Source organism: Musca domestica, unplaced genomic scaffold (genome assembly GCF_030504385.1).
Source record: "Musca domestica strain aabys unplaced genomic scaffold, Musca_domestica.polishedcontigs.V.1.1 34, whole genome shotgun sequence".
NCBI lineage: Eukaryota > Metazoa > Arthropoda > Insecta > Diptera > Muscidae > Musca > Musca domestica.
In genome coordinates, this window is record NW_026712313.1 from 535,779 (window position 1) to 549,108 (window position 13,330).

Genomic DNA, 13,330 nt, shown 5'->3' on the forward strand with positions numbered 1-13,330 from the left:
ATTTGACAGGATACTCTACTATACCTTATTTTGTTGTTGCCTGTTGCATTTGTCTATGAATTTTCGTTTCAAAGTCCCTTAAAACAGAATGAATTGCAAGAAACAAATAGTTGACATTTCCCTAAACAGGATGTGCTGCTGCTGCTACCTCTTCAACTGATGCAGCCATTAATGGTGGTCGGGCCGGGTCTCTGCCAGAGATTAGCTCTTAAAGTTGTTTTTAATGGTCTTTTCTGATTAGCCACTTATGTCAGGCAGGCATGCAGGCAGCCACCAGCTAGCCAGGCAAATGTTTGAGAGAGGAAATTACTCAAGGGTTTTTTCTATTTTTTTGAGGAATTTCCAATAAATTTCGTTTCAGTGTGTTATCTTCAATTCAATTTGATAATCATTTCAAAAACTACCTCTTGAAATATAATTATGAATTATGAACGCTAATAAGAGGAGGAAATTGATTTTTAATAATTTGATTTCTAAACAAAAAAAAAAATATTCTCGGCAAAGAAATGGGTCCAAAGTACAAGAAAATAAATAAATAAATAAATGTTTTATAAAGCATTTTGAAAAAAAAAATTGATTTTTCCTGAAAAAATAATACATTTTTCAAAATATAAAATTTAATTTTAGAATGGCAATTTTTATAAATGTTAGTGTTGCCCTTAAAAATCGGCCATTAAAAACAAAAAATTGTCACAAATGTCTTATTTTTTTATAAGAAAAAAAATGGATAAAAAAAACAAAAATTGTTATTTTTCCATGTCCATGAATGATTTCTTGGATAGAAGAGGAAACATGTCCCTGAATTTTTTAATGGCCAAAAACGAAGGGTCTATACATTTTGACCAATATATGTAAAGTTTTTTTATAAATGAAAAAAATGGACCCATTTCTTCTGCTATTTTGCACAAGTGGTCAAATTTTTAATAAAAATTATGAATTTTTTAAAATGAGGTTACAGTTAATACGTAGGTCAATCTTTAATCAGTTGCCAATATTTGAAAATATTTTTGAATATTTTTTTTTGTTTTTTTTTTTTGTTTTACAAATATCCTGCTGAAAACCTATGGACTTTTTCCAATAACTTCTTTATTAAAAAGCTTAAATTTCTCGGGGAAAAAGTCTTGATTTTTCTTTTTTATACCCTCTGCCATACTATGGAGGGTATATTAATTTTGTCATTCCGTTTGTAACTTCTCGAAATACTCATGTCAGACCCAACAAAATATATATATATATTTTTGATCAACGTAAAATTCTAGGACGATTTAGCCATGTCCGTCTGTCTGATGTCGAACGAATTGAGATAGAAGGCTAAAATTTTGCACTCATATATATTTTGCCAGTAGGCAGATTAAGTTCGTAAATGGGCCATGTAGGTCCACGTTATCATTTAGCCTCCATACAACGGTACCCCCCGATATTCGGTATTTTTATGATTTTAGCGACATTATTCACCGGAATTGTTTCAAATTTGGCATTTGAAGTTCGAAGTGGATACTACAGCCTGAGACAGAAAACTGTCTGTGTAGGTTCACGTCTTCGTATAGCCCAAATGTAACGGTACCCCCCGATATTCGGTATTTTGACGATTTTACCAACATTATTTACCGGAATTGTTTCAAATTTGGTACTTGAAGTTCGTAATGGATACTACAGCCTGAGACAGAAAACTGTTTGTGCAAGTTCACGTCTTCGCATAGCCCCCATATAACGGTACCTCCCTATATTCGGTATTTTGATAATTTTAGCGACATTATTTAGCGGAATTGTTTCAAATTTGGTATTTGAAGTTAGTAATAGATACTACGGCTTAAGACAGAAAATGGGCCATGTAGGTCCACGTCTTCATATGGCCCCCATATAACGGTACCTCCCAATATTCGGTATTTTGATGATTTTAGCGACATTATTTACCGGAAATATTTCAAATTTTGCATTTGAAGTTCGTAATGGATATGACAGAAAATTGTCTGCTCCACTTTTTATAACCCCCATAGTACCTCCCTATATTTCGATGATTTTAGCTAAATTATAAACAGATTTGTTTCATGTTTCGCATTTGAATATTGTAATAGCTTGTGACAAAGTTGCTTATGCAGGTCCACGTCGTCTTATCGACCTAATATACGGCTACATTCAGTGTTTTTAAAATTTTAACAGAATTTTTAACGAATTTTATTGTTTTGAAAATTGCCAAATTTGTACCAAATGGTGGAGGGTATTCAAAGTTCGACCCGGCCGAACTTACAGCATTTTTACTTGTTACTTGTTAATAACTTCCATGTTTTTATTAATTTAATTTTCGGGTATCCTCACGATAGAAAACTTTCGTTTAGGGGTATGAATTCTAAATGAATGTACCTGGGACGTACAAAGTTTAGGTGTTCGAACGCCCTCGTGAATGGCTTCTTTTCAGACATTTATTTATTTTTTCAGTAACTCTCAGGACAAAAAAAAACAATTTTTAGGCAAATTTTTCAGGATTTCCTTTCAGAGACTTTGAGGGAAAACCAGAATTTTATACATATATATTTCAGTTTTTTCGGAAACCTTAAGGAAAACCCTTCAAAATCGCAATCAATGTACTTCGGAGACTTTTTGGCAAACTATAGAGAATTGTTATAGATTTTTGATTTGGGCGAACCTAAGAGACACATTCATGGATTTTATAAGAATTAGTTTCGAGAACTCATGTCTAATACCGCATGAATTTCCAATGAATTTGTTGGTGGAGGTTAGGGAAGACAATGGGATTTTTATTAAATATTTTTTCAACAACCCAAACGCCACCCCCAACGTTGATTTTTGAAAAATTTCCCCTTCCCCAAATTCCGTGTATTTTCAATATATAACTTTTCAGGATCCCCCAAAATGGTATTGAAATGCATGTAGGTGCAAGTCCTTGGAAGGTAGAGCCTATTTTCGGTATTAAACCAGTTTTTAACAACAAAATTCTTGCAATTTTACATTTCTAATTTTTTTCATTACAGTGTAGTTCCGTGCGAAAAATTCGGTTCAGATCACCCGATAATGGGTTTTTGGGGGCTTTATTAGTGATTTCACCTGTCTTTTCGAATTAAAATCGAATATCCTCGTTTACAGGTTTTTCTTTTCCTTGTGGAGGAGGGTAGGTACTAAAAATTACGCTGGGACGAACTTGGTACCTTTTATACCCTACACCATATAGTGGTAAGCGTATTATGTCTTTGAGCATTTGTTTGTAACAGGGAAAAGAAAGCGAGATAGAGGATATTCATATAATCACTTTCTGCGTCAATTTATGCATGTCAGTCCGTCCATCCATGTAAACAAAATGTAAACAATTAAGATGAAATTTTGCAAACAATATTTGTTAGGCCCAAGGACGGTAATAATCGAATCAGACTTAGATATTGCTCCCATATATCTTCAACCGATATCGTATTAATTGTGCACCAAATGGCCAATATAAGTCCTAATATCCTGAATTTTGGTACAACTGACCGAATTCAGTTTAGAAGTACATCAAATTTGGAGAAAATCGGTTCAGATATAGCTATATCTCCCATATATATTTTTCATCCGATTTGGTGTTTTAAGTCCCTCGCATGCGTAATATGCATTCGACAACAATGATATTTGGTACAAAATATCTTATAGAGCTCAGAAATACTTCTGTAAAATTTTATCAAGATTGGTTTAGATTTGGACACCCACATATATCTTCAACCGATTTCGGTTTAATTGTGCACCAAATGGCCAATATCAGTCCAAATGACCTGAATTTTCGTACATCCGACCGAATTCAGTCTAGAAGCATGTACATCAAATTTGGAGAAAACCGGTTCAGATATAGCTATAGCTTCCACATATATGTTTCATCCGATTTGGTGTTATGAGACACTATATTTGTAATATGCGTTCGACAACAATTATATTTGGTATCAGATATCTTATAGAGCTCAGAAATACTTTTGCCAAATTTTATCAAGATTGGTTTAGATTTGAATAAATGTCCCATAAATATCCTTAATCCGATTTCAGGTTTATTGTGCAAATAATGGCTAATACCAGTCCAAATGGGGTGAATTCCGGGACGTACGTTTCCATTTGGTGGAACTCAGCTCCGATATATATTTCTTTATACCCTCCACCTTGGAAAGGAGGGTATATTAACTTTGTCATTCATTTGTCAATATTCGTCGTATACCCTTTAATGTATATATATTCATAATCAGCATAAAATTCTAAGACGTCTGTCTGTCTGTTGAAATCACGATACAGCCCACATTATTTGACGTAGAGCGTCAAAATTTAGGAGATTAATTTATATTATGTCTAGGATGATTGGTATTGTAAATGAGATATATCGGTCCACGTTTTGATATAGTCCCCATATAACGGTACATCCCGATTTTCGGTATTTTGATGATTTTTGCCACACTTTTTCCCGGATTTGTCTGAAAATTGGTATTTGTTGGTCATAATTGGTCCTAGTTCGTGCGGCGAAACATTGTATGTATAGGTCCACGCTTTGGTATAGCCCCCATATAACGGTACCTCCCGATATTCGGTATTTTGATGATTTTTTTCACATTTTTTCTTGGATTTGTCTAAAAATTGGTATTTGTTGGTTATAATGGATTCTAGCTCCGGTGGCGAAACTTTGCATGAATAGGTCCACGCTTTGGTATAGCCCCCATATATCGGTACCTCCCAATATTCGGTATTTTGATGGTTTTTGTCACATTTTTCCATGGATTTGTCTGAAAATTGGTATTTGTAGGTTATAATGGGTCCTAGTTCATGTGCCGAAACAGTGTATGTATAGGTCCACGCTTTGGTATAGCCTCCATATAACGATATCTTCCAATATTCGGTATTTTGATGGTTTTTGTCACATTTTATCACGGATTCGTCTAAAAATTGGTATTTGTGGGTCATAGTTGGTTCTAGTGTTTCCATTACCCTAAGGTGGAGGGTATTAAAACTTCGGCCCGGCCGATCTTAATGTTTTTTTACTTGTTTTAATATAATCCTTCTCGAAGTGATATCATGTACTGATGGTATAGAAGATTAAAATGTCTCCGTCAAATTTAGTGAAAATCGATTCAGAATTAGATATGCCTCCTACATATTAGTTCCCTCTGAAACCAAACTATAACTGCTCTAAAGTCAAATGTTGATAGGTGTTATTATCTACAGGGTTGCCCATATTCGACGGACCTTTGGGCCCATTCCAATCGACGAGGCTTGTCCGCAGGGAACATTCTTTGCGTCAATTGAATTTTGTACGGGAACAAATGCAAATCAATGCGAATAATCCGTTGTAAAGTGGACCGAGCCATGCCCAACTGCTGAGAACGCCGTTTTTCGGATGTTCTTGGGGACCTCTCAACACTGGCCCGTACGGCAGCGATATTCTCGGCCGATCGCCTTGGTCGACTTTTATATGGCCTCTTCGGATTAGAAAGACCCTTACCAGTCGAAAATTTTTCGTATAAGCGCTTAATGGTGTTCTTAGAAGGCGCACTTCTCACATTTTTTAATGCTTTAAAAGCACGTTGAGTTTTCACAATTGACTTCTTGTAAATTTCAACTATTTCAGAGCGCTCGCGTGGCGTGTATTGGTTCATGGCAAAAATCTGCTTGGACTGACGCTTCCAACGCGGTATGTCATTAAGCGATGTGACATCTCTGTCAAAAGTTATGGCGTTGCCAGATGGGTCCGTCGAATATGGGCAACCTTGTACTTCAAATGAATTCTTTTGTTACGGGAGCTCTACTAAATATGCATAGTGGTGTAGGGTAACATATAGTCGGCCCCACCCGACTTTTCCTTACTGGTTTAACTTTTGTTTGTAGTTCTATATGACTTTAAATCCAAACTGCTCTGTATTGTCACAATATCGAATATGAATTTCCAAATAAATAATTTCGTTGATGAGCTTTCTTTTACAGCCATTTTCAAAACAATACTTCAATTTTGATAACGTAAATTCAATATTCAAAACATTTCTCCATGACCATTTTTCCAATTTTTAATTTTCTTTTTTTCACTTCTATAGAAAATTCCAATGTTGTTTCTTTTTTATCCAAAGAAATGGAAACACCTGTTCACTGATAGCACTGAATCCAATTTCTTTTGAAAAGAAAATTATTACAAATCGGTGTTTCGGTTTGAATTTCAAGTCAGCTGATGATTATCCATGCAAATGGTGAAATTCAATACTTTTTTCATATTTCTTTTTTTTTCATTTGATAAATAGTAAAATGTGGAAGAATAAAACAAAAACGAAATAATTATTACCAAACATAATTGTTGTTGGTGATGGGGTATGATATTTGTTGTTGCTGTTGTTTTTGGTTATTTAATATCCACGTTAATTCTAATCAGCTGGGCGCTATTGTTGTTGTTGATGATGGTTGGCTAGCTGATGCATGAGAGACAAACACATTCATTCACTGTAGTATCAGTATCGACTGACACACTGTCGCATTGACTGACATACCGTGTATGACAAACCAAAACTCACAACTGCTGGTCAGTCATCATGGCTAGTATTTTTTTTTTTTGCAAACTTGTGTCACTATTTTTTATTTTTGTTTCGTTTTTCGTACCAACAAATTCTTAAGAATTAATTCGATATTATTTTGCGATAACTTTTTTTTTTTGCTATTAATTTTGAAATATTTTCTTGCACACTTTTGAAGATAAACAACATTTATTTATTTTTTTATTTTTTGTTTTGTTGTATTGAGAGATACAACACGTTGTGTTTTATAATATCGCAGATATCGTTTTGTTGGGGTTAAGCTTTAACTTTGGTTAAGCAAGAATTTATTTATTTTTTATTTTTTTCTTTTTATTTTGGTTTCATTTTCTTATAAGCACTTTACTCTGCTTCTCTATTTCATTCGGTATGCATTTTGCCACAGTTTTATTTGCCGCCCATTTTTATTCGGCCACAATTTTCATTACCTCAACCATTTGTTTTATTTATTTTTCAATACGCAAAATTTCTCAACACTTTTGTTTTGATTTTCAATTTTTGGCATTTAACTATTTTCGTTTCACACTTTTTTGTTTTTATTTTCCGATTTGTTATTATTTCACTTTTGGTTGCATCTTCATTTCAAAACACCTTCCTTTGCATGTTTTCTTCATTTTTTTTTCTTAAATGTAAAAAATTTTCAAATTTTTGTTTTCATTTTCGAGACAATGCGAGGCGAGCGAGCAGCGTGTCCAGCAACACTTTTTATATTTCGAAAAATTATTTAAAAAAAATATTAAAAGAAAACAACGACACTGCCTTTGTGTTGCTGCCTGTTTCACGTTCTATAGTAAACTGAATGAGCGAATGAGCGTTAAGTAATGAAATTTTTACTGTCAGATACAAAGATACGACGAAAACGAACGACAAACAAACAAACGGGCGGAGGGACGGACGAACGACGGGCACACTCACAGCAAACGAAGCCAAGCGCATGTTGATTTTTCATTTCTCATTGCTCTGATGGTTGGTGTTATTGTTGTTGTTGTTGCTGCAAACAGCTGATATTTTCTGTGATAATATGAGAGAGAGCGAGTGTGAGTACACAACAACAACGAAAAAATCTTTATCTCTTTTCTGTTGTGTTGCCGTTGGGTCGATGTTGATGTTTGGATGGATGACTACTATTTTTGTTGTTTGTTTGGTTTGTTTTGTCCGACGGTGGATGGATGGATGGTTAGATGAATGGTTGGTTGGTTGGCGAACGGATGGATGGATGGAGTTCGGTTCGGTGTTCGCTACGTTTGGTTTGTTGGTTAGTTAAAGTGTCGGGGACCACTCTACAGGGATGGGAAATTGGAATTTGTTCCTTTCAATGAATGCAAAATTTATCAATTAAGAGGAGGCATTTTGTCGGTATTCCCAGAAGAATGTCGATATGCTTCTAACAAGTAAACTTCTTTAATATATCAAAAATTATATTTCAAAATCTGAAAGAGATTTTTGGATTCGATCAAAGCTGGGCTGGATTATACCTTTTTCCAGAATCTAGAAGAGCTATAAACAATATTTTTATACCCTCCACCATACATAATATGGAGGGTATATTTATTTCGTCATTTCTTAAGTAAATAATCATTTTAGACCCAACAGAGTATATATATTCTTGATCAGCGTAAAATTCTAAGACGATTTAGCCCTGTCCGTCCGTCTGCTGTTGTAATCCCGCTAGAGTCAAAACGAATAAAAATAGGAAGGTAACATTTTGCACCGATCTGTATTTTGTCTGCAGGCAGGTTAAGTTCTAAGATGGACTATATCGGTCCACGATATCGTAAAGCCCCCATACAACGGTGCCCCGCGATATTGGGTATTTTGGTGATTTTTGCAACATTTTTCAATGGCATTGTCTGAAATTCTACACAAAAAGTTCTCTGTGAGTACTTTACCCCCTGAAGGGGAATTTTCTATATAGGTCCACGATATCATATAGCCCTCATACAATCGTGCCTCCCGATATTCGGTATTTTGATAATTTTAGCTACATTTTTCAATGGAATTGTTTGAAATTCTACAAAAGGAGTTCTCTGTGAGTACTTTACCCGCGCTGGAAGAGAATTGTCTATATATAGGTCTACGTTTTAGTGTAGCACCCATAACGCTATCCCGCGATATTCGATATTTCCAGGATTTTCGAGACATTATTCACCGCAATTGCGTAAAATTTCGTATTTGAAGTTCGTAATGTGGGTACAACAGCCAACGACGGAAAATTGTCTATGCGGGTCTACCTCTTAGTATAGCCCCCATACAACGGTACCTCCCTTTATTCGGTATTTGGATGATATTAGCTACATTATTCACAGGAATTGCGTCAAATTTCGTATTTGAAGTTTGGAATCGTTACTACAGCCTATAACAAGAAATCACTTATCCAGCATCACGTCTTCGCAAAGCCTCCATATAAAGGCATTCATTTGGGAGATATTATTTTGCGGTTTTTGTTTTATTTTTCAAGTTTCTTCCGAATGTTGGAGGTGGTTATACAGTTCGAACCGGCCGAACTTAGCTGCTTCTTTACTTGTTAAATCAATTCAATCTCTATTAGAAAATCGATAATTAACAATCTTGTTTTCAGAATATATTGAAGATATCTGTTCGGTACCTGTCCGAAACGGATAGAATCTTAGGCTAATTTTTGAAGTTTAGGAGGTACATTCAAAAAAAAAATATCGCCGATAGACTTTTGGAGTGGATTATTAACAAATCTAGATTCGGAAACGGGCAATATCGGCCCACTTCTTCTGATACCTTCCCCACAAAAGGTCAACATTTTCAAAAAAACACAAATATATTTAACTGCACAGAGAGAGAGAAAGGATAATCCGATTTTTCTCCAACTTTGCAAATCCTAATATTTGCATCAGTGCTAGATCAGGTGGAAAAATGGACAATATCCATCAAGTACCTTCCCCACAAAGAGTCAATATTTTGAATATTCATGAAGCTCATAAAACGCGAAAAAAAACATCTTATTCCATTCAGACTTGGCACATCTCAATATTTTTATCAACACAAGATCTGTTATAAAGATGGTAGAGATCGGACTATCTCTTCTGGTACCTCCCCCACAAAGGGTCAATGTTTTGAATAACCTAAACGATCATAAATTCCGAAATACGCATCCGGTTCTCTTCATATTTCACACATCCCAATATTTCTACTTACACAATATCTGATGGGAAGATGGGATATATCGGTCCACTCGTTTTGGTCCCTTCCCACATAAAGGGTCAACGTTTTGATTATCCACGAAGCTTATATAAAACGAAATTAACATCCGATTCCTTTCAGACTTGGTACATGTCAATAGTTTCATCAACCCAAGATCTGTTATAAATATGGTAGGGATCGGACAACTTCTTCTGGTACCACCCCCACATAGATTTTGAAAAACAAAACGCTGAAAGAAAGCACATACACATACAAACATTTTTGCTAACACAAGATCTTTTGCGAAGATGATATATGTCTGCGAACGCCTCCTGGTACCTCACCCACAAAGGGTGTCATAACTTGCGTAAGAAGTCAGGGATTCTTTACAACTTGCTATATCTAAATATTTCTCTCCCCCTGACACCTGAGATGAATATAGAATTTATGATTACGCATAAAAGTTGATATAAATGTTCGAATTTCTTATAATTTTGCGTATTTATTTTAATATGTCTTTATTTATTTTTTTCTTTACTTGCTACTTAAAATACGAAAAAAAATTAAAGAATCACAACTTCCATCTCTGCCCACAGCGCATGGTGTAAGGATATGAGAGAGATAATACGAAAATACAAAATGCAAGATAAACACATTCGTAAAAGTTAAAATAAAACAAACTTTATCTTTCCCAAAAGTCCCAAAACATTTGGATTTACCTTTTCTTTTATTTGAGTTGCCAAAAAGGATATATTGTATTATCTCCAAAGTTTTCTTTGTCTCTCTCTCTCTCTTTCCCTCTCTCTTTGACTCAAACTCTCTTAATAAGGTTGCATGTTTGACTTTCATTACAGTTTTGCCGGCATGGTGTGGCAGAGGAATATTATTGCAAGTTGGTGGTTACTTTTCGTTGAGGGTACAGTGGGGAAAAGGGTTCAAAGCTCGAGAATAAGTTATGTGAATATATAAGGATATCTATGTTAAAACGCATACATCAGATTGAATTTTTACGAAAAATCTATTTGGACTCTATTAGAGCTGAAAGTGCGGAATTTCACGAATAACTGCTAAGGACTGGTGGTAATACTTTTTTACCAGGCCAATCAGAGAGAAAAACACAGATTTTCAAAAAAGGACTTCCATAAAAAAATTGGGTTTTTGTTATTAATTTTTTTCTAGAGTTCTTTGAAGAATGTCATCGGTTCTTATGATTTTTTTTCTTGTAGACCTTTCAGCGTCCATTTTTTTTTCAATGAAACTAGATTTATTTTTGTTGATTTTATCTAAAACTTTCAGAAGTAAAAGGCAGTGGAGAAAGATGTAAATGTTTATAAGTGCGGTTGTAAGATTTAGAAGACTTTCCAAAAGAATTTTAGTTTTATTTAATTCTTTGGTTCCTCTTCTATTGAGCTTACGATCTCGTCACTTGGGTAAAAAATGTTTTTTGTCATAGAAGTTATTTTTAAAACAACTTCTGGGGAGAATATCCCAGACAAAAAAAACAAGGGAACTGATGAGGATTGGTGGCTCTTTCCGAAACAACAATAAAGGGATAAGCCCGACCATTTTGCAACAACAAAATACTACGGTATCCCGAACAAAGAAGCCACACTGTTCTAAAAGGCAGGATTTATCTGGGAATTTCAGAGTCAAGAGCTTGTTAAAGATCTTTTAAAGGGACATTGAGATCGAAGAGCGTGTAATGTGAAGGCTGTTATTCGGAGATAATCTTAGATCCGATTTTCTCCGAATTTTTTTTAATTTTAATTTAATAGGATTTTTAAAGATTTTTTTTCGCAGCATTTCGAATTTAAACGTTTTAATTTTTTTCTGGTTTTTTGAGATTTAAAAGTGTGAATTTGTCAAGGTACTCCAGGTACTAAATCCTGAACTAAGGCCGCTGATTTTAAAATGTTTAAATATACGAAGGTATCAAGGGGTAAGACCGACAATTTTAAAATATTTTTTGTTGGACATTTAGAACCAGATTTTTTATTTTTTGTGGGTTACATGAGGCAATGAGCGTAATTTTTAGCCTATTTTTTTAGGGCACTCAGAGCTTGGATTTTTAAGATCCAAATCGTCAGCCGTCAGAGCATCCATTTAAAATTTTTTTCGGAACCTTGGATCATGGATTTTAAAATATTTATTTTAACATTTTTCAGGGTTCTCAAAGCGTGTAAAATATTTTTTGTGGAACATTCAGAGCAAATATCGAGGAGCATGGGTTTTAAAATATTTTTTCAGAGCCCTCAGAGCGTGGATTTTAAAATATTTTTTTAGGGTTCTCACAACGTGGATTTTAAAATATTTTTTAGGGTTCTCAGAGCGTGGATTTTAAAATACTTTTTTACGGTTCTCAGAACGTGGATTTTAAAATATTTAGTTTAGAGTTCTCACAAGGTGGTCAGGTTATTATGACAGGAAAAAGGAAACGAGATAGACCCATAGTTCCTTTTGATGGTTTGCATAAAATCACATTCTGAGTCGATTTATGCATGTCCGTCCGTCCGTCTGTCTGTCGCCAAATTTGATGAAACTCTGTTAAGATATAGCTATAGTTGTATTCATCCGATTTGTTATATTTGTTCTCCACAGCTGTAATATGCACTCCGTAATAACGATATTCGGGGAAATATATCAAATATAGCTCAGAAATACCTTTGCCAAATTTCATCGAGATCGGTTCAGAATTGGATATTATAACTATAATCATAGTTGGTGTGATTTAATCCTCACAAATTCCCCATAAAAACAAAGCGATGTAGGGTATCATAATGTCGGCCCGACCGACTTAAGACTTTCTTTACTGTTTTTTTTTTTTTGAAAACATTCAATATTTTTTAGTGTTTTTTGGGACATTCATGCTGAGAGTTTCGATTGTTTTGGATTTTATTTTTTGATAATTTCGTAGCAACTATAGTGTTTTGTGGTTCCGGGACAAAAGTGTCAATTTTTGAGATCGGATGATCTTCATAAAATAATTTTTCAGGGACCGTGCAAGTCAACTTCGTCGATTTTTTCTGACATTATCTATACGGTTTTAATACTTCAAGTTTTAAAAAAAATAATTTGATCCAAATGCCTCACAACATATTTTGTTTCAACCATTTCATCTTTCCACCCCACTGTGCAATCGTTTCATTTGAAATACGAAAAAATACTGATAAAGCATTGATAAGCAAAGCAGCCCAAGTGTTAGATAACATCAATCCAATCCACCACACATAACATATACGGCGGCTGCCAAGCCAAGCCATACCAAAAAGAGAGAAACCAACCAACCGACCGACCACACGACTTCTCTACAAAGCATAATCATACAATACAATCAAACACACACGCAACAGACATCGAACACTCAACGTACATATAGGGTTCAACCCAAGCGACAAGCGAATGAGAACGAACGCTTCATCACACACCGTTAACAGCCGTAGATGAAAATTAACAACACACAGAAAACGGATATAGCACTCACACACACACACACACACACACACTACCGCTATACGAACGAACAACCCACATAATTCTCATCATACGTACGAACACAACCAACCAGCAAGATTACCTTCCTCCTTCTTTTTTGATGATGATGTTGTTGTTGTTGTGGTCGTTATCATACATGTTGTCAATGAGTT

General features: G+C 34.8%; 1 protein-coding gene across 2 annotated transcripts in view; it reads right to left on the reverse strand.

Moving 5' to 3' along the window:
* The window catches only part of LOC101894324 (zinc finger protein ush), a 335,976-nt gene that overhangs the window by 87,385 nt on the left and 235,261 nt on the right, over positions 1-13,330 (reverse strand). Inside the window, exon 1 of one of the 2 annotated variants that reach the window (XM_005181511.4) lies at positions 6,290-7,467. The exons of the other annotated variant lie outside the window; for it this stretch is intronic. Within the exon in view, the coding sequence (XP_005181568.1) occupies positions 6,290-6,296 (7 nt within the window). The 5' untranslated portion in view covers positions 6,297-7,467. Of the gene's footprint in view, positions 1-6,289; positions 7,468-13,330 lie in introns of those variants that run through there. 2 annotated transcript variants of the gene reach the window in all.